At 47.3% G+C, this 27,842-nt stretch overlaps 3 protein-coding genes across 7 annotated transcripts; all 3 read right to left on the bottom strand.

The window, feature by feature from the left end:
* Nucleotides 1–329: 329 nt before the first annotated feature.
* PPP1R18 (protein phosphatase 1 regulatory subunit 18) lies at nucleotides 330–10,908 on the bottom strand. Of its 4 annotated transcripts, XR_013487086.1 has the most exons (5): nucleotides 10,777–10,908; nucleotides 7,632–9,314; nucleotides 2,616–2,826; nucleotides 2,086–2,160; nucleotides 330–1,281 (listed from the first exon to the last, which is right to left on the bottom strand). XR_013487086.1 is itself a non-coding variant. In XM_020974231.2 (4 exons), exons 1-4 carry the CDS (start codon nucleotides 10,783–10,785, stop codon nucleotides 1,262–1,264), a joined length of 1,923 nt encoding a protein of 640 aa, XP_020829890.1. In that variant the 5' UTR covers nucleotides 10,786–10,907; the 3' UTR covers nucleotides 330–1,261. The 4 variants fall into 4 exon arrangements, 3 of the variants coding, with proteins under 3 accessions (XP_020829890.1, XP_020829892.1, XP_020829893.1); XM_020974231.2 differs by lacking the exon at nucleotides 2,086–2,160 and having other exon boundaries at nucleotides 10,777–10,907; XM_020974233.2 differs by lacking the exons at nucleotides 2,086–2,160; nucleotides 10,777–10,908 and adding an exon at nucleotides 10,458–10,531.
* Nucleotides 10,909–11,790: 882 nt separating this feature from the next.
* NRM (nurim) lies at nucleotides 11,791–16,230 on the bottom strand. Of its 2 annotated transcripts, XM_020974255.2 has the most exons (4): nucleotides 16,059–16,230; nucleotides 15,012–15,208; nucleotides 13,354–13,530; nucleotides 11,791–12,912 (listed from the first exon to the last, which is right to left on the bottom strand). In XM_020974255.2, exons 1-4 carry the CDS (start codon nucleotides 16,186–16,188, stop codon nucleotides 12,631–12,633), a joined length of 786 nt encoding a protein of 261 aa, XP_020829914.1. In that variant the 5' UTR covers nucleotides 16,189–16,230; the 3' UTR covers nucleotides 11,791–12,630. The 2 variants fall into 2 exon arrangements, with proteins under 2 accessions (XP_020829914.1, XP_020829915.1); XM_020974256.2 differs by lacking the exon at nucleotides 13,354–13,530.
* Nucleotides 16,231–16,575: 345 nt separating this feature from the next.
* MDC1 (mediator of DNA damage checkpoint 1) lies at nucleotides 16,576–24,713 on the bottom strand. Its single transcript, XM_020974228.2, is given in 15 exon segments — nucleotides 16,576–16,824; nucleotides 17,057–17,167; nucleotides 17,330–17,455; nucleotides 17,663–17,845; nucleotides 17,999–18,121; nucleotides 18,199–18,996; nucleotides 20,171–20,214; nucleotides 20,293–21,018; nucleotides 21,419–21,484; nucleotides 21,574–22,505; nucleotides 22,723–22,792; nucleotides 22,875–22,911; nucleotides 22,913–23,262; nucleotides 23,703–24,189; nucleotides 24,566–24,713. Coding segments are annotated over 14 exon segments (3,927 nt in total). The 5' UTR covers nucleotides 23,896–24,189; nucleotides 24,566–24,713; the 3' UTR covers nucleotides 16,576–16,656.
* Between the last annotated feature and the right edge of the window lie 3,129 nt (nucleotides 24,714–27,842).

Genomic DNA, 27,842 nt, shown 5'->3' with positions numbered 1-27,842 from the left:
ATAGCCTATTCCTTTTGGAGGCAGCTACAAGAGAGTTCCCTACCTCCCTTCTATGGGCTACTCACCCTGAGAAGGGAGGTTTTTCTTAGCTATTTGTGCAGGGTATCAGGTCCACTTCTCCATTTTTTCAGTTCTTCTTACTTGATCTTTTTTCCTCAAAGCTGTTTCCCTTGCAGTGAAAAGTCTCTTCCTCAGCTTACCAACCAATAAAGCTAAAGAAGAGAGTTCAGTTTGTTCCCTAGAACAAGGAATGCCCTTCCCTTCCTCCAGCGCATGAAAATCTGGTCAATACCATGCTTTCCCACCCCATAGACTCCTCACCAGAAGAATGAAAGAGGTAGCCAGAGAGGCCTCCATTTTATTATGGAAAATTAAACAAGAAAAAAAAAAGACCACAGACAAGGAGATGGAAGGTAGGACCTCGTTAGGACCCTCCCGTGTCCTCTTCAGTTTAATTCTGGGTCACTGGAAGAAATACAAGAATTAACTACAAGGGAGGAAAAGATTGAGGTCACCCCTCCTCCTTCTGGAAGACCAAAATAATACTGAACAAGGCAGGGTTACGGAGGCTGGACATTCAAGAAGATAGCCAAGCTCCAAACAGTACAAGGCAAATGAGAGGACCGCCCTCTGGCTGAGTTATGGTAACATAACCATGGCAGGTGTGGTTTGTAAACCTGGGACTTTGGCTGAATGAGGCTTGGGAAAGTGGAAGCTGTAAACATAAGTGGGTGGAAACCCAGGCTGAGAAAAAATACATCTTTAACCCCCAGAGGGGATGGATGCACCTGTAAACAAACAGGGAATGAGGGCAGGACTTCTCAAGGCAGGGTGGCCTGCACTTACCAACCTTGGGGTAGGGTGGGTGTTGGCACGATGGGGTTAGCAATGGACAGAGTGCTATTCAGACAGAAGGAAAATTCTACCCTCTCATGACTCAATAGGCTTTGCCCCCTTCCCAAGAGGGTTTGGGTTCTTTGACTCCCAGGAGACACTGAGCCAGAGGCTCTCTTTTCACTGAAAATGTCTAGGATGCATTGAACAACCATCTGAACCTAAGATCATGAGTTGGAGGGCAGAGATGGGTTCTCCCCTGAACACAGCACAAGGAAGATAAGGTGGAGAATGAAGTGCATGGGATTTCTCCTTCCTGACAGCTCATTTGATGGGGTCTGTCAGCACAGCAGCTTCTAGGAAGGATGGAAGATTGATCTTCAACGCTCAGGAGTGGGAAGGAGTTCTGCCCTCCCAGTTGGAAAAGTCACCGTCGGCAGGACTCATCTGTGTGGTGCAAGAACAAGCAAAACAGAATGCCTTTTGTGTCCTGCCCCATCACCTCTCCCACCAGCCTCTTGGCCACTTTCTGGGGGTGGGGAAGGGTGCTGAACTAGAAAGCAAAAGAACCAAGTTCTAATCTTGACTTTGTTACTACCTAGCTGTGTGACTATGAGTAAGCACAAAAGACTTACATTAGAATGACCTCTGAATTCTCTTTCGACTCTAATATTCTGTGTCTCTATCAATCAAAGTACCTACTATGTGCCAGTCACTGTACTAAACTAGGGTTCTTAACATTTTTCTACCATCATAGTAGACAATAATGTTTCTTGATTGATTTATTATAGACCAATGGACCTCTCTGTCAATCATTAATCATCATAATGTTAACAACATTCATAACTGAAGAAAATGCTAATGTCAAAATATTTTGGAGATACCCTGTTTTTCAGACCCAGTTCTCAGCAAGCAAGCTGTGCCCTGAGTTTGGCATAACAATAATCCTTTGCACCCTGGAATGATCTCACCCTCTGGCAAAATGTATTGCTTGGACCAGCACCAGGTGTTCACTGAGGGATTTAACTCCCCCTATTTCCCAGGGTCATCAATCATGTATGCAACATGTTCCTTGTCACTGACAGGTACTCCAATCCTGTTCCCATCACAGAATTCTGGTTCTGTCACCCAAAGGGTAGGCACAACCCCCAAAACTGGAGACAATACTGTTCCCTACAGGGCCCATGGGAACAGTAACTCAAGACTAAAAATGATTGTCATGGTCCAGACCAGGACGTATACAACACCTGCCTTTAGTCCAGCATGTTAAGCTCTCCTCCTTAGGAGGGAGGGGGTCTTCTGCCTGCAGGTGTTGTTTTCCTCAGTCTGAAATTAAACAAATGTCTTGTTTGTCTCCTGACCCTCCTGTATCTAGCTTGCTCTGTCTGTTTCTGCTCCAGCCACCCAAGAGGTTAGAGGCCGGTTTTGGTTCCATTGACCCTAATAACCATTAAGAGGGTAGTAAAAATAAAGACGTGATTTTTTTTTCCCCCTATCCAGGCTCAAGGCCTGAAATCTGTTTATAGATCCCAGGTTAAGAACCCTAGGCAACTGCTAAAACAGTCCTCCCCTCAGGGAGCTCTCATCACTCTATCACATTCTACTTCTAGGTCCCGGCCTCGCTCTAAAAATGCTAGGTCTGCCCCAGGGCTTTCCTCCACTGTTCCTCCCAGTCTCTTCCACCTAAAATCCCCTTAGATTCTGAGCAGCCTTTCTCACAACAGACACCAGATGGCAGCCTAGACAAGCTTGATAGACGTCATCACGTAGGGGCAACTTACCCACTATCAGGGCCTTGGTCTGCAGTCCTCCCCGAAGTTCCTTTTGTAGTAGCAGCAACTCCTCCTCATCCTCTTCTTCATCTGGCAGGGATGGGGAGGGACCAGGAGTACTGGGGGCTTCAGGCTCAGGGCCCAACTCCTCCAGCACAGAACTTTCAGAAGGATACTGATAGGTGGTCTCCAGGGCTGACTCATTAAAAGAAATTTTGAGCTAAGGAGGCAGAAAGAAAGGGAGAGAAGAAAGTAAAGCCAGGAGACCCAACATAAATGAACAGGGGGGACATGGGAGAGGTCGGCATTGGACAGATGATGGATTTAATGAGCTGGGCCTGGACCTCTCCACATCAAAAAAAGCATTATTTCTCTTTTCACCTCTACCCCCTAACACAACAATAAGCCTTTCCTCTTCCCAGGAGGAACCTTGGTCTTTGGCCTTCCAATCCCATATTTTCCCCTCCTTCGGTGTCCAGGCCCTTTCCAGACACATTGGGAGCCACTGTGGTACTGTGTTACAAATTCTGATTTGGAGTCTGGCCATTTTTTCACTTACAATCTGTATAATCTTGGGCAAGTTGCTTGAGTTCTCTAAACCTCACTTTCCTTATCTACCAAATGAAGGAGTTGGACCATCCCTTCCATTACTAAAGATATGGACCTATGATCAAAGTCACTTGTTCCACTAGCCTGTAACTGTTCTCCCTACAAGCTAAAAAACCTAAGGGAGTCAGGAATTTGGCTCTACTTTCCTAGGTGAAGAGGGCAGAATCAAAGATAAATTGAGGAGAGAGGTAAGCTATCCTGAGTTTTGAGAAGAGGAGAGGAGGGAGAGAAAGACCTTCCCTAAACATAAAGGGGCAAAGATTAAAAAACAAGCCAGTAACCTTAGCTCACTCCAAGAGGACCCACGACTAACACCAGACTGGAAAGCCTACAAGTGTGTGGTGGGGGAGGAGGTTTGGACCAGCAGAGTGGACAGAAGAGCAGACCCAGAGGTAGAAAACCTCACTAAACAAACCAGCACATGTGCAGACTAAATCCCAGTTATTAAAAGCTGAGCTTCCCAGCTCTACTCCCCTCCCCCCATAAGAAGCTCAGAGCAAGGGAGAGGGAGGGATTAATGCTGAAGGCCATAGAGATTAAGGGGGCAAAACAGGGGAAAACTCCAAGAACCATCTCTAGTCTCTCCAAGGAATCAGTCTGGGAAAATAGAAAGGCCAGGCAACTTAGATATCTGAGATGTTCTTGAGAAGAGTGGGATCTAGAAAGAGGAATATTGTTGGGGACTACATATTAGGGGCTGAGGATGGAGGTGATTTGAAAAAGCACTAGATTAGGAGTCAGAGAACCTGGGTTCAAATCCTGACTCTGATACTTATCACTTTTGTGACTTTGGGCAAGTCACTTCCTTTCCCTAGGTTTCAGCTTCCTCATATGTAAAAGAGGGCAATCAGACTAGTTGATTGCTAAGGCCCCTCTCAATTAGAGATCTATAAACACAGCAAACGGAGGGATCAGATCCTGGCTAAATCATGGCCATGGTGTAATGGCCAAGTGTTGGGTTGTCTACAGAGGCCTTGAGGGCCATGCTGTGGGAGGGCCTAATCATCTCCCCAGGGCAAACCATAAGTATATTCCAGCTTCCTTTGATAGACAATTATAGATTTGTCAATCAAAAGGTTGTCCAAACTCTATTTAAATCCATTTATATTTTCTGCCTATCATCTCTAGGGTTAGGCATTCTGTACATGAATTTGTTATCTTCTTTGTGAAGTAAAACATCCTTTTATTTATCCTAAATTAATATCTTCTCCCTTCTTGAGTTAGTTCTCCCCCAGCCCCCATCCTCTCTGACTGGGTTGCTCAGGAATTCACAGTGGCTCTGGGGGTGACTCACTCTGTCCTCTCCCACCAACTATATAAGGTCACAAGGGGGCCTGGTGAGGGTATAGGCGGGGCCTCTTTGCTGAGTCCAAGGGTGCTCTGGGAAGAGGGGATGGGGTTTCCAATCCCTAGGAGTGGACTGGATTATTGGGGCTGAGATTTACATCTGGATAATGGGAAAGATGATTTTGTTAGAATTAACTGGAGGTCAGTAGGAGTTGTTTAGAGAAAGCAATGCGGTGGGGAAGACTTAGAGGCTGCACTCCATCCTCTAGTCACTATGGGGGATGGGGGTGGGAGATGGAGACAGGATTATTCAGTCCCTGAAGACTGAAGGGTCTTCTGGGGGAAAGAGGTGGTGAAGAGGAAGGGATCTAGAGAACAAGAGGGCTAAGGAACTAGATGTCTGAGTCCCACCCCTTGTAAGAAAGCTTCTTTCTCCCTTCCCCCCACTTCTCCTAGACCCTGCTTCCTTCTTCTCTCACCACATCCTGAGTAGCACAGAGCAGGGCCTGGGCATGCAGCCCAGCCCCCCACCTCCATACACCCCCACCACACTTGGCCCCACTAGACTTCCGGTTCCCGCCCTAGCCTTCCTGTTTGGATGATGTGTTCACTGCTCCCCTACACCAGGACTTAGACTACCCCTACTACATCATCAGCTTTTTTGCCCCTGCCATCCACTTACTTGCTAGTTCCCCTCAGGAACCCAGGCTCCACTGTTCCAACCAGCTGTGGAAACCTAGTAGAAAGAGTACTAGATTTGGATTCATAAAACCTGGGTTCCAGTTTTGAGTCAGCTATTTACTCTCTGACCTTGGGCAAATCACTTGATGGCAGAGGCTCTCTGAACCTCAGTTTACTTATCTCTAAACTTACACTTGGACCATCTACCTCCCATGATTGCTATGAGGAAAAAGCTCTGTGGATTGTAAAGCTTTCTATAAAAGATTAGCTTTCACCAACACCACCTACCTCTAAACTGGAACAATGTTAGTTTGCAATAGGACAAAGGACTTCTGTAAAGAAACATCCCAATCAGAAGAGGGGTGCCACTTCCAGCTGAGCCTCGGACCATTCTCCCTGAGGTTTTCTTTACTCTCTAATATGCCCAGAACAGTGAGGGCAGCAGCCCTCTTTCTTCACCACTGTTACCATTCCTTGCCTACATTCCAATTCCCTACTCATTCTCACCCTCAAAATCTTGGCAGGTGAGATTTCTTCATAACTTCACCTGAAAACTTGATGTGAGGTAATTTCTTCCACTTAGCAGAGCATTTCCTCACTTCCAAGACCCAAAGAGCTCATCCCCCAAACTATCTCTTAGCTCAACATCCAGCGATAGGACCTCCATAGTCAGAGGAGTTGAGATTGGACTTCATAAGGGGGCAGTGGTGTTGGAGATGAGTCTAACTGTACAGAAAGATGATGTATGGGGTGAAGTGGCCCTGAGATTGAACCCAATCAGAAGATCTTCCTGTTTCCAAAGGGCCATTTCCTATTGCCACTGAGAGATTGTTTTCCCACTTAGTAACTATGCAATCTTTGGGTAAGTCATTTAACCCTTTAAAATTTCAGATTCAAATCTTTAAATCTGTTAAATGGGAATAATTCTTTATTACCTCATAGTGTTGTGGAGAAGCAATATATAAATGTGAGATTATTATAACAAGAAAAAATAAGGATTATTCATGATACTAGGAAGGACTTCCAAAACTGACAGAAATTTAAAAAAAAACTGGTGGAAATTGCTGATTCTAGAACAATTCTTATCCTAGAGATATTCAGTTGTATCATCTATAAGAGATGTTTTCTAAAGTACCTTTCAACTTTAACATCCTATGATTCTGTGACTGTCTCTTAGGACAGAAATTGGTTGGTCTAGGTTGAGGAAGTGATCTTCCATGTTGGTGGGGAGGGGGCAGGGGAAAGGGGTAGAGTGGAAGGATAATTCTTACCAAGAGGGAAAGACATCCTTTAGCTGACCCCACTCCCCCAATCCCGACCTAATTTTTTTCCACTCTCTGAAATTCTTTACTAAAGTCCCTTCTGCTGGAGTCAAACTATTTTTACCCTTCACCCCAGGGCATGCCCTTCAGTGAAAGAGGGTGGGAAAGGGAGGGCAGGGCTCCCAAAACTCTCTGGTGATGACTATAGCAACCAGTCTCCACTCCCCAACCCCTGCCTTCTCAGCTTCACTCTTTGGCTTACTTCTGATATTTTCCACCCTAGAGGGAGGGAGAGGCCAGAGTGGAAAGCCACAGAGAGGAAAACCAGCTATTGAGCCAGATCTGGGGAGAAAGGGAAACCCCAGGGAAGGAGGGAGGGGAGAGTAAGAGGAGTATTTTGGAGAAGGCTCTTCTTGTGCTCAAGAGAAAAGAGAACTACTGTCTGTGGCTGGGGCACAGCTGGCATGTACAACCCCAGGGTCATCAGTTTCAAGCAGCCTCTGTGTCTCTGTCTCACCCCGGGGCAGATTTAGGGTTCAAGGGACTTCTCTGACACATTCTGTTTCCTCTGCTTTCACTGTTCTCTTTCTGCTCTTCTCTACAACACTGGCCTCTATCCCCAACCCAAACAATTCATTTTCCTCTTCTACTCTTCCCTCCAGGAGTAAGAAAACCTCAAACAAAACCTCCATCAGTCTCCCTTCTCTTCTAGGGCACTAATTTGCCATTCCTGGGAAAATTATCCCCCAAACTTCTTCCTATAACATTCTTTTACTAAAATGTAATTTTCTCTTACTGTTCCCCATCTGGATTAAAGGTTTAATTTAGCTCATCTTTTCCTGTCTGGTGGGGTCAGCAGCTCCTCTCTTCCCCTTGAGTGGGGAGAAATGAGCAGATGCCCATACATACTCTACTAAACAGAGGAAAAGAGGCCAGGAAGAATTCAGTGCCTAAGGGAAGTGAGAGAAAAAAAAGAGACACACCCAGAGACAGAGACAGACTAATAGAGAGAGACCATGAGAGTATTTTCCCTAGGGAAAGATGACTGGAAAAGGGGGATAAAAGAGGAAATTGGGCGAGACAGTGAAATGTAAGGAGAGAGGACATAGAGAAAAAGACACAAAGTAAGAGGCCCAGAGACAGTTGATGAACAGGAGCTCAAAGGGGCCAGGCTAGACTTCCCTACCTGTTTATGGTGTCTCTCAGGGGACCCCTTGGCGAGGCAGCTTCGGCTGAGACGGAGGTAGCCCCCAAGCACCAGTATCTCCTCAGCAGTGGGGTACCGCTTCTTTCCAGGGCCAGGGACCTGGGGTTCAGGTGGGGCAGGGGCTGCAGGGGCTGCAGGGGGCCCAGACCGCCTGGGGTTAACTGTGAAGGTGTGTCCACTGCGGCGCGGGGCCCCTACCCCAGGCCCAGGTTTCACCCCATAGAACAGGCGACTCATCAGTGGGTCCCCTGGGGCCTGAGGAGTTGGTGGGGCAGGGGGTAGGGGAGACACCGAGGGTGGTGGTGGGGGCTGAGGTTCTGCTGCTTCCTCTTCCTGAGGCCCTGAGCCTCTGGTCCCAACTTCCTCAGGTGGTGGGGGGGAGGTTACAGAGTAGTGGCTTCTAAGGGAGCTAACCATCCTGCCTCCATCCCCAGCTTCCTCTACAGCAGCCCCTGTCCTCCCTTCTTCAGCCCTTAGCCCAGGCAACGGCAACTTCTGATCTCCAGAGTCTGTCTTCTGCTCTTGAGCCTCTGACCTTCCAGGGCTCCATTCTCGAGCCTTCCCAGAGTTCAGTCTCCATTTCCATAGTTCCATCGGTCTAGAACTCTTCTCTACATCATCTCCTGGATTCAACCTCATTTCTGCTGCCTCTGTTACCCCTGGGCTTCGTTCTCGAAACTCACCAGGACTTAACCTACATCTTTGTGTCTCCAAAAGTCCTGAGTTCTCCTTGGATTTCCTCTGCATTAGTCTCTGTTCAGGCCCCAATTCCCCTGATCTCCCTTTGCTTTCTTCTCCTGGGTTTAACCTCCATTCCAGAGCCCCCAGTAGCTCTGGGCTCTGTTCGTAGACTTCTCTGGAATTCATCCTCCATTTATGTATCTCTGTCACCCCTAGTCTCTGTTCTCCATGCTCTCCATGGTCTCCTGAGCTCAGTCTACATTCTCCCATTTCAGATCCCCCAGAAGTCTGTTCTTGAGGTTCTACTGAATTTGCATTTCGTTCTCGAGCTTCCCTGGGGCTTTTCTTCCATTTCCTTGACTCTGATAGCCCTGAGCTTCTCTCCTCAGTCTCCCTAGGGCTTAATCTCCATTCCAAAGCTTCTGCAGGCCTAAGGCTCTGCTCTCGAACTTCTGCTACCCCCAGCTTCCTATCTACAGACTCCCCCTGGCTCAGCCTCTGCTCTCTTGACTCTCTTCCCACCAGACTCTGTTCCTGAGCCTCTGCTGTGCCGGGTCTCTGCTCTTGGGCTTCCACTCTCCCTGAAATATGTCCTCGACCCTCAGGTGGCCTGCGATCAATGAGCTGCTCTTCGGCACCCTGCTGCTGCTGCTGCTGTTGCTGCTTCAGTTCTTGGCGCTCCTGGCGGATGAAGCGATTCTGGTGGACAGGTCCGATGGCCTCCAGAAGGACAACAGGCTCATCAGGCTCAGGAGGTGCTGCATCTGTAGCCTCATTCCCAGGACCTGGTTCCCCCACTGGCACTCCTAGCTTGGCACGGCGTCTCTCCAACAGCCCCCGTTTCCAGGCTGGCATCTGGGCCAGTCGATCCTTCTCAGCCTGCTCCCGGCCTCGAACAGCAGCCTCCTCTTGTCTTCGCCTGGCTAGTAGTTGTAGCTTCCAGTCTGGGACAGTAGCCATGGTCCCAGTGGGGCAAGAGAACTGGAGGAGAGGAGATGGAGCAGTGAGGGAGTGTTGTCAAGGAGAAGAAAGAAGTGGGAGAATTAGAGAATGAGAATACTGGTGGGGCAGAGAGGGAGAGGAAATGAGGTATAGAGTTTATGTGGGAATACAAGGAAGAATAAAGGAAGAGATAACCCCCTGGGAGGAGGGAAAGATGGGAAGACTAGGAAAGGGGAGAGAACTGCTAGAAAGAATGAAAAGACAGGGAGAAATTAGAGGAAATACTGAGGAATTGAACATAAGAAATGTAGGGGGAGGGAAGAGAAAGAGATATAGTGGAAGGGAAGAATGCTGGGAGAAAGGGAGAAAAAAATCAAGATAGAATATTGGGGTCTGGTGGAGGATGACAATATTTTAGATGAGAGAAGAGAAAAAAGAAGACAGTTTGGAGAAGAAGCAGAGGAAGAAACCAAGTGGGGTGGCTAAAGGGGAAGACATGGAGGCTAGGGGAATTCCTGGCGTGTGGGGTGAAAAAGCAAAGCCATGGTGTTGGGGGGGGTGAACACGGAAAAAGGGAGTGGTAAGGGTATATTAAAGGGATAGGGGAAAGGGTAAGAAGGGGATAAGGACAGAGGGGAGGTGGGAACTGTGCAGCAGACCTGCCAGTCACAGCGTGGCCCCTAGCGGACTCTTGCTTCCCCTCCAACCTCTCACCAGCCACGCCTCTCTTGTCCCGGGCCACCCCCACCACCAGGCCCACGCACCCGCCTCTTGGGGCGGGTCTGGGAAAAGACAGTACCCGGGGACTTTCGGAAACCAGGAGTCCAGGCACCCAACCCGTTCTCAGAACCCAGATGTCCAATCCTCCCTCTAGCCTATAACCCTCATCTCAGTCCTGGGACCCAGATGTCCAGCTCCGGTCCACAGCCCTCTTCACTTCAGTTAGGAACCTAGGCGTTCTCCCCACCCCTCACCCCCAGACCCCGTAGTCATTCTAACCCTGGAACCGAGATGTTGCGGTCCCTAGTCATTCTCGCTCTACTCCTACGGCCAATCACTACACAAAGAAAACCGCCCAGTCTGAAGAAACAGTGGAGGGAAAAAGGGTGGCGGCTGGAAGTGACGAGGGAGGGGACACCTTTCCTATAAGTCTGAACCCCCCCTCCCTCCCAACTCACGTACGGCAGGGTCTCTCTGGGAAGGGAGGGGGTGCGAGTCGAGAAAGCGTCTGGAGAGGGAAAGAAGGAAGAGGAAGAGAGAGAGCGAGGGAGAGTTGGAGATGGGAGGGAGGGAGGAAGGAGGGAAGGACGGAGGAGGAGAGACAGACCCAAACCGAGGGGGGCCGGGCTGGGGGCGGCGACCGCTTTGTCTGAGGACAATGGGGAGAGAGAAGGGGGCGAGAGGCGGAACTCGCTGCAAGGGGCGGGGCCTCCGGCCCTCAGGACCCCTAGCTGTCTGTTCTCTGGGAAGCGCTCTCAGACGCGCAGACCCCCTAGCTCACCGCTCTCATTCCTCTCTGGGAACCAAGAATCCTGATCCTCGATCTCCAGCTGCCTCACTCTCCTTCGGCCGCTCTGCCCTGTGGGACCCAGGTGTCCTTTCCAACCAACTTCTCCAGTGACTCTCCACCCCCCACCCCCAATCTTTCCGCCCTCCTCTTTCCCCCTCCCAAAGCCCTGGTCCTGGGCGGTGGCCCGTGACTCAGGCCCCTGGGGGGACCCAGGGAGGAAGCTGCAGCTGCTGAGAGCCGTCCTGCCCTGCCCAGCCCATCTCCTGCCCCTCCTCCCTTCTCAGCTCCCAGAGCTTTATTATTTAGGGTCGCTGGTCATTACTGTTGGGCTGGAAGTGGCGATTGAAAGTGATTGGGGGGTGGGGCGGGTCTGGGATCAAAGTCGGCGAGATAGATGGAGACTTGACTTGGAGGATACTTGGCTTTGATTTGGTTAGACACTGGGCTTCCGCCTTTCAACTCAGCAGCCCATCGGACCCTGAGATCATCCAGGTGTTGGCAGGCCAGACTGCTAGTGGAAAAAGTAACTATGTCTCCTTCCTGAAGATGGGAGACTGGGGCATCCTCAAAAAGGTAGAATGCTGGGCTTTAGGGATGGCTGAAGCATAGTGGCCACTGGAGGGAACAGTAGCTCTAGTTACTGCAAGCATTTGCTTTTTAATAAATTACTTTCCACCCCTTCATCCCCATCCTCTACTTTGTAGCTGCTGAGACAGTCTTCAGCCTACCACTCCACTCTTCCTCCCTCCCTGTTTCAGTTCTCCCTTCCATTCTCTAAGGATCCAGATCCAGGGGCAGCTAGGTGGTGCAGTGAATAGAGTGCTGGCCCTGGAGTCAGGAGGACCTGAGTTCAAATTCGACCTCAGACACATAACACTTACTAGCAGTGTGACTCTGGGCAAGTCACTTAACTCCCACTGCCTTGCCCTGTCCCCCATCTCCCCCCAAGAAAGGATCTGGACCCAACTAACTCCCAACCAGAGATAAACACTTGTGGCCATAAAGTGGCATATGAAAAAAAGACATGGTATTTGGATTTATTTGCCAGCTTCTTACAAGTTCTCTGGAAAACATGAAGTCACTGAGATGGGGAGTGAAGAGGTTCCTGCCCCTTCCTCCCAATATCTGCTCTGAGGACATAGAGCCTAAGTGAGGGAGAAATTCTAAAAAGAACCTTAAGCACACTGAGGGAAGGGCTGGAGGATGGGAGATTGGGAGCTAGGGAAAGGTACTTCAGTCTAGAGGCTAGAAAACACTTCAGTTCCAGTATAACTCCAGGGTGGGTAAAGATATAAAGGAAAAGGAAAAGGTCCCTGAGAATGGGGTTGGGGATCAGAGCCAACCTCTTCCCCTAAGATTTGGAGAGGAAAATAGGCAGAAAGAGACCTATTGTTGGGGACAGGCCCCAAATCCTCATTCCTCCCCCCATATCTCATCTGTCTTTGTAGACTGAATTGAGGTGTCGGATTCTGGATTAAGGGACACTAAATCTGGGATCTGAGTATGGGTTCCAAGTCAGGGAACTAGCTGCATCCTATATCCAGAGAACCATGCCTGAAGTCCACAAGGAGAGAAACTTGGAGTCTAGGAGGTAGAGCTGGGAATTCAGGAGAGACAGAGTTTAGGCGGGTGGGGGGAGGCATCTAAGGACCCAGAAGCATGCAACCTCAAACTTCAAGGGGTGGCCTCTCAAGTTCAAGAAACCTCAAGTTCAGGAGTAGAAGTCCAGAAGACAGATTCTCTAAGATAGACAGCTCTTGGATTTCAGGGAACAGAACTTTGAATGGGGGGGGCAGTCAGGGCTTCAGAGCCTAGGGACCATAGTTTCATCCTAGGGGTTAGATTTCACTCAGCATCTACATCTTGGGGCCCAGCAAGTAACTGAAGCTTTCTTTGAAGCTGGGCACGGAGGTATCGCAAGTCTTGCTGGTCTAGCCCATGTGCCAGGCCCAGGTAGAGGGTAAGCAGTGCAGCCAAGAGGATTCTATCAAGGCCCAGTCGGGGCACAGCCCACAGCACGGTCAGGAGCTCCACACACACGGGATGTCTCAAGTGCTCAAAGAGTCTCAGTGCCCGAGGGGACTTCAGAGCCAATGGCTCCCCTAGTCCCAGCACATGGTAATATACCTATGGGAAAGGGATAGAAGGACATTAGATCAGAAATTCAGTCATCATATCCCTTTGCCTCTAATTCCATTCCCTCCCTCAATTCCTTATAAAAAGCTGGCTCTGCTTGTCTTCCAAGGTTACCTCTTCCATATCTCCAAGGATATGTCTAATCCTCCTCCAATCCTTGGGACTAAGGTCTCCCCTCTGAGCCTAACTCTTGGCTCTTGACTCTCCTACTAATCCATGGGAACCACCATCATTTCTGGATTTGGGGGGAGGGGTTTTGGATCATGGCCCCATTAGGAGAGGGAAAAGAAAGGTAACTTGTAGACTGGTTAGGGTGGAGCAAAAACCCTGTGAGGATTGGTTAGGGCATGGGAAGACTGAAGGTGATTCAAGTCTTGGAAGAGGTAAGGAATGAAGTCCAAAGGCTGGAAACCCAGGGACTGGAAATATTACCTGTTTGAGGCCCATGAGCTCAGGATAGTCAAAAACCAAGAGGATACTAAAAATGAGGAGCCAAGCTATGATGTGCATCACAAAGCAGAGAAGGGGTACCCAAGTTACCCAGGGCTCTGACTGTGCTTCCCAGAGGACTGGGCCCTCTGGTACTGGCTCCCAATAACGCATCACAACCTGGAAGAAACAGATGGGAGGATGGCTAGACTCAACTCCCCTTAGAGACCTATTCATCTAGTATGTTGAAGGGAGGCTCCCTCCTCACCCCCTACAATGCTGTAACACGTGCGCGCGTGCGCACGCGCACACACACGTGCACACACACACACGTCTCTAGCTCCCTGATGGCTTTTACTCCTAATAATTCATGCAGGGTGCTCCAAGACTGTTTTCCAAACCCCTACTAACAAACACAAATGTTTTTTGATGTCCACTATATGTAGGATACCATGTTAGATGATGGAATTAGAAACAAGTAGCAGATAATGCTTTATTTTTCTTAAGCCTTAGAAGGAGGGGGCAGAGGATAGGGAGACATCACTGATACTCTAAAATCCTCTCTTGATCCCAGACCTTGCAATCAATCAACAGCATTTATTAAGTGCCTACTATGTGCCAGGCAATGTCCTAGGCACTGGGGATAAATACACAAAAATGAAAAGTCCCTGCCCTCATGAGACCCCCACTCTATAGGAGTGATAAGCACATATAAAATAAATACAAGGGACCAGGAAAGGTCTCATGTAGGAGATAGTGTTTGAGTTGAGCTTTGAAGGAAACAAGAGATTCTTGGAGGCATAAGGGAAGCACGGGGGTGAGTATGGGTGGGAGTGGAAAGTTTGCACAAAAGTCCAGAGATGGGAGGTAGAATGGGTGTGTGTGTGTGTGTGTGTGTGTGTGTGAGAGAGAGAGAGAGAAAAGGCCAGGCTGGACATACTTGAGTGTATAAGGACAGCAATGTAAAATAAGGGTTGGAAACATAGGTTATTGGAAGCAGAATGAGAGGGGCTCTAAATGCCAAACAGGGAAGTTTATATTTGACCCTAGAAGTAGTAGGGAACCACTGAAATATATTGAGCAGGCCAGTCCTGTAGTCTAGGAATATCACTAGCACAGTGATAGCACACAGGAAATGATGTTTGGTGAATTTATAAGATATGTGATCACTTCCCTAGAGGAGCTTACAATCTGGTTAGGAGAACAAATGTGTATCTAGAGATAAATAATAAAGCAACATATAATTGTCAGGCATATAATATGACAAAGGAGCCCCAAAGAGGGAGGGGATCAACATTAAAACTATGGCCATTGGTAAAGACTTCTTGGAGGAGCTCGGGGATGAAGGTCAGGCCTTGAAGTATGTGTAGGTTTTGGAAAAGAGAGAAGGAGGTAGGCATTCCAAGCCCGGGTAAATGGGGAGTGAAAAAAGAAGGGGGTATGTTTGGGAAACAATGGATCTAGTCTGTCTACAGTAGGGAGGTTGTGGGAGCTGAGGTTAGAGAGTTTAGTGATTAGAATGTGCAAGGTTTTGAATGCTCCCAGCTCACTCTTAATTCTTGGTTTACTCAGGAACCCAGGCCATCTGGCACCCTCATCCCCAGGCTTTCCTTTCCCCAGCCTCTACTTCTCTTGGGGACCTAGCTGCCTAGCCCCCATACCTGCAGGGCCAGGGCAGTGCAGGCCACATAGAGTGACCTCTGCAGGACCCCAAAGTGCTGGGCCATCCATGTCTTCACAGCCTCTGCTGCCATAAGACTGTGCTGCCCCATGAATAACAGCACCAGCCCCAGATCCTGTGCTAGAGCTGCCAAGATGCCAGGGTCCTGTAGGGCAGTCAGCCAATCCTGTCGAGTATCTTAGGATGGGGGAAGATAGGATGTCAAAAGGGCAGGGAAAGATCACTGTTATCCTAAACATCTCCTTTGAATCTTAGGCCACGTCCCTCTGGAGGCTGACCAAGCTTCCCTAATTCCTGATGCCACTCAGAGAACCTATCTAGACCATGCCCCTTTTACTCTCCATTCTCCATTAAGTGGCTTTATTTCCCATCTCCAGCAATTCCTTTATGGCTATATATAGAAAAAGGAGCTTCAAGTGATGCTGGCTGAACCTTTCAGAAAGAAATTTGGGGAGAAGAGGATTTGGGGGTTCTTGAGAAGTCTTTTAGATCAAGAGGTTGTTAATGCCCAGAGGCTTGAAAATCCCCAACCCAAATCCATTCACTTTTGTTCCATCTGGGGGGGAAAAAATCAAACTTAGGAGCTAGGAGAGCCTTGAGTTCAAATTATGTCTCTGGTGCTTCCTAGCTTTGTGACCATGCAGGGGCAAACCATCTGACCTGCGCCTTTTGTCTCACAAGAACAAATTAGTTTGTAACTTAAAAGCCATTAAGTGTTATCACACCCTGCTCCCTACGGTATTCGACTCATTACCTTTTAATACTTGTCCTCACTCCAAAGTATCGCTCTCCATATAAATTTCCACATATTTATCTTCCGCCTCCAGAAACACTCCCCAGAATTAAACTCAGATCTTTCTACAAATTTTCTACCTCCCTTCCTTTCCTTTCTGTCTGAGTCCCCTCCCTCCCTTTATACTTCCTTCTTTTCCCCTCACTTACTTGGGTCTCATCTGTCAGCTTCACCCCCTTCTCTAACCGCCGCACCCTCCTCCGGGGCTCCGGCTCCAGCTCCAGCACCACTTACCTGGTCTCAACTTCTGAGTGGCCCCAAGCAGTGGTTGCAAAGATGTGAAGCAAACAAATTCTACTCCAGTGCCAAAGGCCAGAACGAAAGAAGCTAAGGCCGCAGGGACCAAGAGCAGCGCACGGGCCATGGCTGGGGGAGCAGGACTAGGGACAGGGGAGGAGCCCGGGAATTCCCGCTACACTAGCCCCGCCTCTGGCCACGCCCCCAGCCCTAGGCCAGTAATGTTAATTCGAGTTTTTCAGTGCTATGGATATAAACAAAGTGAGCTGAAGTAAATATGTAAGTTTTAATGTGAGATCAGAGCTTAGACTTAAGCTGCATTTTAAACTAAAACATAATAGTGCTTTAGTTAGGTACCCATATTCCCTCACATTGTGTTTGGCTCTTATTTCACCAGGTCTTCTGAAAAGGTTCTCTTGTTCCTTCCACATCCCATATGATCCCTCAGAAGCTCTTATGTCACCTCCCCCATCTCAAAAGTTCTATACATCATGCCAGTCTTTCATGAAACACATTTTTCTTCTAAATAGTTTATTTTATGTTCTGTGTATTAAACAGTGTGGGCAGCAGAGTGGGGATAGGAGGACTAAAGGTATTAAGAAGGTAAAGAGTCTGAAGTGGGTAGGAGGAATGCTTCCAGCTGGGCTTCCTGCCTCAGCACCCCAGTGAGCAGGAACTCTGGTGAAAGGAGAGGCAGCTTAGCCCGAACAGCAGCAGAGCATCTTGAGAGGTCCTGAGGACATGAAATCACTAGTCTCTGGGACTAAGGTCAGAGATGAGGAGAGGAGAAGAACAAAGAGGGAAAGAAATTGATTCAGAATAGAAGTTCATGTTATGACCAGTATAAAACTTCTCCCTACATCCTCCCACCATCCTTTCCCTTCCTCAATCCTCCCATCCTTTGACCCCTTCCAGCTCTCCTATTTGTTTCCCCTTACCAACATCCTCTTGGCTTTCCTATTGCAAGCCACTACCTCTCTAGTTTCAAACCATACCTTATAGGCCCGAGGCATGCTAGAAAGTGCAGTACCCCCACAGCATGCGATGATCTCTCCCATTTGGGGGGTTGGGGGCTGCACTCCAGGAGTCACATAGATCTCATAGCCCTGAGGGAAAAAGAGGCCAGCTGACTATTGGGTAGGGAAATAATGAGACCTCTAGAGAGACTGAGGAAAAACCTAAGGAGAAGGCTGTAGAGTAGGTGTGAGGGGTGGGGGTGGGAGATGGACATACCTATGGGGAAAGCATGTGACCAGGGCCCCACTCACCTCCAGCAGGCCCCGCTCCTGAGCACGGCTCAGTGCCTCTCGAAGGCTGAAACCAAAGTTCTTCTCCTGCTCAGGATCATTCACCAGAAATTCATCAGGTGGCAAGAATCGGCCAGCTTTTCTGGACTGGAGGCAGGGAGTGGGAGTCAGTTCAACTCCTCTCCAGGACTTTTCTGCCCATCTATTAGCCCTTACCCCTCATCTTCCTCAAACCATACCTCCTTTCCATTTTTTTCTTTCAACTTATATCTCTCTGTACATAAATTTCTGTCAGTAATTTTATCTTTGGCCATTTGTATTTGCTACTGCTCTGGATCCCTCCTACTCTCTCACCTGGTGCAACCATTCCAAAGACAGAATGGGTATCCCCCGGCCCAGGGCACATAGGAATTTGACTGTACGTCTAACTCGATCGGTCACCAAGTGTGAGGCTTCTGCCACTGAACTGGCCAGACTTCCACCCAGTGCCAGCACAGCCTGCTCTCCTCGTGCATCCACCACACCTGTAAAGAGCACCTGTAGGAAGAAAAGTCATCTTTCAATGAAACCCAGCAAGCCTATACCTCCCTACTGACTCCTCTTAAGGTCCTATATCGTCCATCTTTCTAAAGGATTCTTTACTACCACTTTCCAAAACCCTAGGCCTTTCCTTCCAATTCCTCTCCATACCTTGGGAGTTCTTGTTTCTCGACAGAGTCTAGCTCGCCGTAAGCTTCGGCTAGGTGTTCCCTTGACTTCGTCCTTTGTCTGAACTTCTAGTTCTGCAATCCCCACAGGGGTCTTTGCGGCAGTCTGGAGGTAAGAAAGATACCAATTAGTTCTTAGTGTGGCCTTATCCTCCTGAGCTAATCCTTATCCTGCTTCCTTACCTCAACTTCCACTGGCTTCTCATCTTTTTCCTTGCTGGATTCTTGTCTCTGGGACCTACCTCTCCGGGGCTGCTTGGGGCATGGAGATGGTTCCCTGGTACTTGGAGGCTGCTTTCGGCCTGGGAGCTTAGGCTTGGCCTCTGGGGTGGAGAAAAGCATACCTACTGCCCCTACCCTCTGGCTCCTGGTAGCTCTAGGGGCAGGTGCCTCAGATGTCAGAGGATAGGAGGACTCTGGGGTGGCTGTGAGTGACTCAGAAATTTCTCCTACTCTCGCTCTCTGACTTCGGAGAGCCCTGGATGGGGGCACAGGAGTTTTACATCTCTCTGTTGGAATGGAAGGGGGGTGCTCAGGGAGGACTGATACAACTGTGGTAGACCTACAAGTTCTTGTGGCCCCCCGTTTCCGGCTTTGACGAGTCTGCAGGCGGGGTTCAGAGATTACAGGCAATTCTTTAGGGATGGAATGGTGGAGCTCAGGGGCCAAAGGGGCAGCTGGTCCAGAGGAGGGACTAAAAGGCTTCTGTGTCTGGCTCTGAAAAGAAGATTCTGATTTGTCTCTAGAATCCTGAGGAAGTAGAGGCTCAATATTTGGGGCCGGGGGAATCCCCCGCCTCCTGCTTCGTACTGTCCCCAAGATAGGTGATTCCTGGGAAGCTGGAGAGGAAGAAGAATGGAGTGATTTTGATGTTCTCCTATTTTGGCTCCGGGTGATTCTGGCAGTTGAAGAAGGGGCTGGGGCTTTAGAGACTGGAACTTTAGATGCTGTAAGAGGTACATTTGAAGAATCCTGGTCATCCTGCAGAGAAATTGGATAGTGATCAAGGGAAACATAAGATTAATACATTTAAGTTTATACTATATTAATTTGCATTTGCTCCTTTGCATTCCTTTCCCCATCAAACTGTCAATTCTTCAAAGCAAAGAACTATCAAAAAAATTATTATACAGAAGGGGTCCCCACCTTCCTCACTACTGTCAGAAACAACTACTGATCATCTGTGTGGCAGCACCCCCCAAATCACTGGTCCAGCTTCTAGTCTGGCCCTCATAGCCACTGTCTGGGAAGTCAACTTCAATAGACAAGGCCAGACATTGCCACCAACTACAAACTTCCACCTCCCACGGTACAAGCAAGCCAGCCTAGCTGAATCAACAAGGCACCCTTTGAGGGAGAGTTAGGAGGCAGCATGTGCTAGACAAGTCAAACCACTACCACTACTCTGTCACCTACCCTGACTCTGATAGAGACAGCCCAGAACCATGAACTCAAAGAGCCTTAGGAACCTCAGTGCTCCCTAGTCTGGTGTCAAATGGTTTGACATCAGATATTAATATTTTATTAGTAGAAATTACATTAAAGAAAAAACTTTGCTTTTTTTTTTTTGCCTTTCTGTCTCTTCACCCTAAGGACCATGGGACCTTTCCATCTGATTTGCAGCTGAAACTTTCCATATATCCTATCTCCTCCATCAGAATGGAAGTTCCTTGAGAGCAGGACTTCTCTTACTTTTTTATTTGTAGCTCTAGCTTATCACAGTACTTTGCATGTAGTAAGCACTTCAATGCTTTATTTATTCATTCCTTCTGCTGGACCTTCCTGTGTCCCACCCCCACAGTGTCCAGCAAAAGGCACTACAAAAAGATGTACTACGGAAGATGAGGAAAGGCAAACAAAGAAAACAGTAGGAAGAGAGCCCCTGATTCACTGAGACAGATTTAGATAAACAGAGAGATACAAATAATCACACTGTGAAAATGAGACAGCTAACTGGAAATTAGATAATGGGGCAGAACAAAGAAGGTAGAAGAATGTGAATGTCAGAAATGACAATGAAAAGTAGCTTAGCATTAGGGAAAGGACTATGCAGAGCACCAGCATCAGGAACTCAGGGTGCAGCATTATTCTATTTTATAGAAATGAGTGGCATATGAGAAAGCAGATGTAGGGAGAAAAGATGAGTAGCTCTTACCATTGGCACTTCTTCAAGAGGCAAAATTTTGCTATCATCGAGACCTGGGGAAGAGAAAATAAGTTTGGCTGGATTCTTGGGAACTTTAAGGGACTGAAATAAAAATTTCCTCTGTCACTCACCTCTCTGACACCTGTTATCACTGTGGATTTGGGGATTTGAGGCTAATTCCTGCAGGACCCCTTCCTCAACTTTAGATTTTGATACTGGAGCTGGATTCTGGACCTCCTGGTCATGATCTTCTGACATCTGTCCCTCTGCCTCTCTTTCCAGCATTTCTCTGGGTACCTTTACTTCTACTGCCAGACTCCTCATTTTTCTTTCTGGTGCTTGTCTCTCAAATATGTCTTTCTCAGGGGTTTGCCTCTCCATTTCCTTCTCGAGTGCCTTTGTTTCTCCACAACTTTTGATGTCTTTTTCTGTCATAACATTCTGCAGACCTCTACTTGCTGCACATCTCTGTCCTCTTTCTGCTCTCTCTGCTTGTACCGCTGGACTCACTCTTTTTCTCTTGGATCTCTTTGCCTTATTTGCCAGTGTCTTTCTCTTAACAGTCCCTTTTTCCTTTTTCCTCTCCAGTGTTATTCTAGGTATCTCTATTTCTATCACCTGGTTCTCCATGTCATTTTCCATAGTTTGTCTCTGGATCTCTGTGTTTGGATTCTCTGTGCCTTGACTCCTTGAGGGCTCTGTTTTTTCTGAGCTCCCAGGCTGTAGGTCTGAGGCTGTCTTAGGTGGGGAGGGGCAAGCTCCATGGGATTCAATGTAAGGGGTGATGGGCTGAGTTCCTGATGCTTCTGACTGCTCCAAGCAGAACGGCTGAGTGGCCAAGATTTCCCATGGCTCATCTGGACCACGTGAGGGAGTCAAAGGAGAGAAACAGACTGAGAGGTATCACAGAATCAAAACATAAACAAGTTTTATAGACTGTTGAGTAAAACAAGAGACAAAGTGGGGTGGGGAAATGATTGCAGATTTGAGGAGGCCCAGATACATGGAGACTAGAAGTTATGACTGTAGACTTAACTCTAGGGTGAACAAGACACATCCTCTTTCAAATGCTTACTACTCATTGTACAAGGAAAGAGAGCCTTAACATATAGTCTGGATTTAAGCTTCTACCTTAATAGCCCTACCCCTAACCCTGGTGCACTTCTTATTCCAAATCTTATTCTCCCTTAGGGACAGTGTAACAGAGCTCTTATTCCCGTTAGACACCCAGGTATTTGATTCCAGTGTGGGTCTCACCTCCATGGTTCTGATTCACTCCTTCTACAAAGCACTGAGTATCCTGTAAATCTAGGTCTGAAGTATCTGGAAAGAGTCAAAAAAGGTCACTCAACTTTGCTTTACTGTTTACTATAGAAGGTTGGGTATTGAGGGAAGGAGACACTAAAACTCACCATCACTCTTGTTCTGAAAATCTTCAGTACCTTCCCCATCTGGATCACTATCCCCGTTTATATAATTCTGGGTTTCTTCCAAAAGTACCTGGGCTGACTTCTCTAGAGTACTTGTTTCTACCATGCCTACTGAGCTGACCCTTGGGAAGGGAGATAGGTGCTGCTCCAGTTTTGTTATAGGCATCCTACCCTGCGTCCCAACTTTCTTAGTGGTCCTTTCCAGGTGATCACTAGCTGGGGCCCACTCTTCCCCATTGTCCTCTTCACCTGGAAGTTGGCTCTTTTTCACATATGTCAGAAATCCGTTGTCATCCGAATCTGTATCACTGTCCCCATCCCCACCAATGGGATGCTGGTCCTGCTCAAGATGTCCTGTGGAGAGTTCTGTTGGTGCCCCCTCCTTTTTTGTATCTGTATGGTTTGTCCCACCCATGGGTACCTGATCTTTCCCCAGATGGACTACAGGTGGCGCTGCTGGGACAGAGTCTTCTACATCTGTATCACTGTCCCCCATATCAGGCTGGCACATTTCTTTAACTGGTCTCACTGAAAGATTCTCCTCTTCCAAGTCTGTACCGCTATCTTCCAAGGAAGAAGGTTGAGTCCCTACCAAAGGTGTCACAACTGAGGTCCTTTGGAGACCACCCTCATCATCGACATCTGTATCACTGTCCCTGTCATTGGGCAAGTTCTCAGATGGAACTGCCATGATGCCTTCATCTCTTTCCACATCTGTATCACTGTCCTTCCCCACAGATGAGGGGTGGTTCCCTCCATGAGTACTACTCCACTCCTTATCTACAGCAGAGCCTTTCCTGGAAGCTATGGTGGGTTCTACTGGGGAAAGATCTTCTTCATCTGTGTCACTATCCATAATGAAAGTAAGAGGCAGTGCTGGACCCTTGGTGCCTGGTGAAGTTCCCTCCACATCACTGATGGGAAAAAAGGAAAGACAGAAAACTTGGAATTCAGATCCCAAGAAAGTACTCAAGTGCCCAAAACTCTAGTTCCCAGTTCTTTTCCCCTCCTACCCCAACTAATAACCATTATTAAGGGCCTAGCTATTATGTCCTTGGTTCTCCCTCCCTGAAGCTTCCCTCAGGTAAACTTCCCTTTACAAATTCAGTTGTCTGGCCCCTCAGTACTCACCTCTCTGGTACTACAGTTTCAGAGGGGGAGCATGTGACAGGTACCTTGACACTCCTGTCCAAAGGAGAATCTGAAGAGAAGAATGGACTTTGTAATTTCATATTCCCCAGGCTGTTCTTCCTACCCACTACTTCCTTATACCTCAAATTTACCTCCTTCCTCTTCTGAGTCTTCAGCCAATAAGGTCCCCCTGGAATCGGGGTCCCCCCATCCCTGGAACCCTGGGTGTCTCTTCCACACTTAGAGCCCCCCGGGGGCCAGGAAGTGAGGGGGCACCCAGATGATGATACTGGCAAGGCAGGTCAGCAAAGAGTACCAAGTCTTGGTCCCTCAACCGGTGGCCCACCCCAGGGCTTAGGACCTTGGCAGGTCTCAGAAGTCGTGTATGATTGAGGCTTCCACAATCTCGAAGGATAGGTGCCCTGCCTTGGGCTGGAATCTCAATTACTGCATGCTGTTTGGAGATGGACGAAAAAGGCAAAGCCACGGTACAGCCCGGTATTCGGCCAACCACATTCTCCCCAGGGTACAGCAGGAAATCTAGGGGCAAAAATTTGATGAGGTATTACTTGTAAAGCCAGAGATCTGCCCCATTGCTGCTCTTCAGTGAATTTTCTCTTTTGTTTCCCTCATCATGCATTTATATTTTCTCTAGGAAAAAAATAAAGGAAAATCTAAAGAATTTTCTATAGGAAATATTCAGGATTCACAATATATGGAGGAGGGGGGTAATAGGGACAGAAGCATAGGAAAAGCATAGGCCATTGGAGATAATTCTCCTAAGTCATCACCAAAGGAAATATTCCACAAATGTATCTAGGTTAGCTATGAGTTATCCCGTAAGTTATCAGATCAAACACTGAGGAATTTTTCCCTCTACATCTCCCCTGCCACATGGACAGGACCACTTTGTCATCTGCCCTATATCAATCCTACAAATAAAGGCACCCCGCCCCCTTTAGTACCCAATACCCTCTGACCTTTCTCAGGTCCTCGAACGCTGCTGAACAGGTGCAGCCGCCCTACAGGCTCCAAGCTGAAAGGCGGAGAGCCATTAGAATCCTCAGGCTCCTCCTCCGGAGTCTCCCAGTCCACCAATTGTGTGTCCTCCATTATCTGGGATGGGGGAAGGGGAGGGGAAAAACACACTATCACCATCAGCCGGTCATACATTGAATAATCTAGCACTAGACAGGAAAGCAAGTGTGGGATGGGAGGAGAGGCCAGGGCGGCAATAGAGCATTTGGGAAAACATATCAAACAAAGGCTTAGGAATAGTATGGACCGAGGCTTCCCTCATTCGGAGCCTTAGGCCAAGGCAACAGAGGAGAGACATGTGTTGGGGGAGGGGCGGGTGGGGGAAGGGAATCCGATTCTGGCTCTGCTACTTACAACTTGTGTGACTACTTACAACCTGTGTGACCTTGATCAAGTCACCAAAGTTCTCTGGGTCTTAAATTTCCTCATCTGGAAAAGACAAGGGGCTTGAACTAAGATCAATCTTTAACACCCCTTCCACTTCTTTTTAAAAAAAAAAAAGGGCAACCGAAATCCTGAGCTGCTGGAGTTGACCCCCACCCTCACTCAGTGGGGACCAGGGTGGAAGGAGAGGGGGCGGGGTGGGGGTGGAACCCAGGCCTGTCACCCGACCACCTGGGCCACACCCTCTCCCAGGACGGTGCCTCGGCGACGAGCGACTCGAAGTAAATTAAGGTCTCCCGTCCTCAAGTCCACCAGGCTGCTTATCACCCAGACCCCCAATCCACTGAGTGGCCAGTGAGTGACCCAAACCACAGCACTCCCCGAGATCCTACGGCGAGGCCCAGGGCCCTCGGACCTATACCCGTCAGATTAGGACGCCAGGAATCCCAGGAACCAAACCTCCGAATAGCTCCCGCCCAGACTTTCCCACCCGAATGGCTTCTTTGCGTCCCTCAAGAGAGGGAATCCAAAATGGCGCCCACTCAAGACGGTAGTTGGAGAGCCCCCGAACTCACAGGATTCGGGTCCGCGCGCGCGCGCCACACTAACAAGCAGAGAGTGAGGCGACCGCGAGCGTCGACGTTCCGATTGGCTCCCTCTACCGTCCATCAAGGACGATTCGCACAATGATTGGCCGAGCCTACCGCGTGGAGTTGGGACAAGTCCAGGCAAAGCGCCTCTCGCCTTTACTCGGGGAAGAGGCGGCTACGGTGCCTCGCTTTCACATTGCCTGGGGTTGATGGTAGAGGCGGGGGCCGCCTCGCGCGCCTCCAGCGGCACTCACAGATTGGTCATAAGCACTTGCCTCCGAGCGCCGCGGCCGCTCCCGCGCAGTATCCAAACTGTAACCATGGAGTGCGGCGCAGGCCGACTGGGGCGGCCTAGAAAGGATGGCAAACGCCTATCACCACGTCAGAAGGGACCAGAACAGCCGTTCTTGGTCCTCCCAGACATGGCCTCTGCTGACTCATGAGAAATTGGATGGATAAGACAACTCTTGTTAAGGGGAGAATGCATAACCAGATATGGGACTAGAGACTGTGATGTTACAAAAGACAAAAAATAATGTCGATACATAAAATTAAAGTTTTTGCACGGACAAAATAAGTGCAACTGATGTGAGAAGCTATAGATTTTGGGGAAAACATCTTTTCAACAAATAAGGACGGCAAGTTTTTATATACACAGCAATAGTTAGGAAATTGTCACAAATACGTAAAACATTATCACCATTAATAATAATTAAAATTGTAAAAAAGGTTGCACCTCAGACCCAGCAAATTGGATAACAATTAGAAGTCAATTAAATTAGTCAACTAGAAAGACAGTGAGATGTCAAGTACAGTAATATAGTCTCGAATATACTCCAAGGACATCAAAGGCAGAAAGGACTTCTATTTGCCAAAATATCCTGAGCGCTTTTTGTGAAGGAAGTAAAAACTGAAAGCAAAGTGGGTGCTAACAATGATAATAACTTGAGCAAAGTCGAACCATATAAAATAAATCCACTTGAGTATTTCTCATTTAAAAAACTATACAATATACAAAATACAGGTTATAAAACACTTTATGAAAATAGACATCTAAATAATTGGAGAAATTTATGGATAGGCAAAGCTAATATAATAAAAATGACAAAATGAACTAAATTTACTTATTCAATGCCATATTAATCAAATATTTAATTAAGTATCAAATAATTATAGAGGTAGAAAAAAATGAAAAAATTCATCTAGAGAAACAAGGGTTCAAGAATCTTGAGGGAAATAATGAAAAAGTGGGAAGGAAGGGAACCTAGTTGTACCAGATCTCAAACATAATCATCAAGCTGACTTAGTGCTGGTTAAAAAAATAGGACAGATTGGGTATACAACATATAAAAGCAAACAATATAGTAGCCTTAATGTTCCATAAATCCAATCAGTCAAATAGCATTTATTTACTTATTTTTTAAAATTATTTATATTTTGTTAAATATTTCCCAATTACATGTAAAATTTTTCTAACAATGATTTTTTTAAATTTTGAGTTCCAAATTCCCTCCCTCCCTCCCTTCCCCAATCTTTGAGAAGGCAAACAATTTTGTATCAATTATACAAGTGAAATCATATAAAACATTTCCATGATAGTCGTGTTGCAAAAGAAAACAATGAAAATAAAGGTGTTTTTTTTAAAGTATGCCACAATCTGCATTCAGAATTAATTAATTTTCTCTCTGGAGGTGGATAGCATTTTTTTAACTGGGTCCTTTGGAATTGTCTTGGGTCATTGCCTTGATCAGAATAGCTGTCTTTCACAATTGATCATCCTTAGAATATCACTGTTACTGTGTACAATATTCTGGTTCTGCTCACTTTATTTTGTATCACTTCATATAAGTCTTCCAGCTTTTTGTGAAACCATCTCCTTCATCATTTCTTATAGCACAATAGTATTCCGTTACAATCATGTACCACAACTTGTTCAGCGATTTCTCCATTGATGGGTACCCCTTTGATTTCCAATTCTCTGCCACCACAAAAAGAGCTGCTACAAATATTTGTATACAAATAGGCCCTTTTCCCCTTTCTTTTATCTCTTTGGAATACAGACCTAGTAGTGGTATGCTGGGTCAAAAGGTACACACAGTTTTATGAAACTTTGGATGTAGTTCTAGATTGTTCTTCAGAATGGTTGGACCAGTTCTCAATGACACCAACAGTGCATTAGTGTTCCAATTCTTCCACATCCCTTCCAGCATTTGTCGTTTTCCTTATTTGCCATGATAGCCAATCTGATAGGTATGAGGTGGTATCTCAGAATTGTTTTAATTTACATTTCTGTAATCAATAATGCTTTAGAGCATTTTTATGTGATTGTTGATAGTGTTGGGTTCTTCTTCTGAAAACTGCCTGTTCATATTCTTTGACCATTTTTCAACTAGGGAATGGCTCTTATTTTTATGAATTTGGTTCATTTCCCTACATATTTGGGAAAAGAGGGCTTTATCAGAGAAACTTGCTGTAAAATTTTTTCCCCATAAAGTAGTATTTGATAGTAATCAATAATTATGTGTCTACTATGTGCCAGGCACTTTGCTAAGACCTAGGGATTCAAAAAAGGCAACAAACAAACAAAACCAGGCCCTGCTCTCAAGAACCTCACAAATTAATGGTGGGGGGAGGAAAACAACACGAAAACAATTCTGTACAAACATGATATATACATACTAAATTGGGCATAACCTCAAAGGGAAGGCATGAAGACAATGGAGGACTGGGAAAGAGTTGTTGCAGAAGGTGGGACTTTAACTGAAATTTAAAAGAAATTAGGGAAGCTATGAGGTGGCAGTGAGGAGGGAGGACATTCTAGGCGTGGGAAACAGGCAGTGAAAATGCCTAGAGTCAGGAGGAGGAGTGAGTTAGAAGAACAGCAAGGAGGCCAACGTCACTGGATTGCAGAGTGTATGGAGAGGAATAAGGTGTAAGAAAACTAGAAAGGTAAGAAGAGGCCAGGTTACAAAGGGCTTTAAAAGCCAAACAGATTTTATATTTGATCATGAAAGTATTAGGGAGCCACTAGAGTTTATTGAATAGGGAGGTGAAATGGTCAGACTTGCCCTTCAGGAATATCGGTTTGACTGCTGAATGAAGGATAGA

This window comes from Phascolarctos cinereus, unplaced genomic scaffold (genome assembly GCF_003287225.1).
Source record: "Phascolarctos cinereus isolate Bilbo 61053 unplaced genomic scaffold, phaCin_HiC Scaffold_5;HRSCAF=322, whole genome shotgun sequence".
Classification (NCBI taxonomy): domain Eukaryota; kingdom Metazoa; phylum Chordata; class Mammalia; order Diprotodontia; family Phascolarctidae; genus Phascolarctos; species Phascolarctos cinereus.
This window is presented reverse-complemented; position numbering and strand designations above follow the sequence as displayed.

Coding starts and splice junctions, on each gene's coding strand:
- NRM (XM_020974255.2), bottom strand. CDS start 16,188: ATGGCCCGTGCGCTGCTCTTGGTCCCTGCGGCCTTAGCTTCTTTCGTT. Junction 15,209..16,058: donor CACTCAGAAGTTGAGACCAG/GTAAGTGGTGCT, acceptor CCCCATCCTAAG/ATACTCGACAGGATTGGCTG. Junction 12,913..13,353: donor AGCTCATGGGCCTCAAACAG/GTAATATTTCCA, acceptor CCTTTCCCATAG/GTATATTACCATGTGCTGGG.
- PPP1R18 (XM_020974231.2), bottom strand. Junction 2,827..7,631: donor CTGAGAGACACCATAAACAG/GTAGGGAAGTCT, acceptor CTGCCTCCTTAG/CTCAAAATTTCTTTTAATGA. Junction 1,282..2,615: donor GACCAAGGCCCTGATAGTGG/GTAAGTTGCCCC, acceptor TGCACCACACAG/ATGAGTCCTGCCGACGGTGA.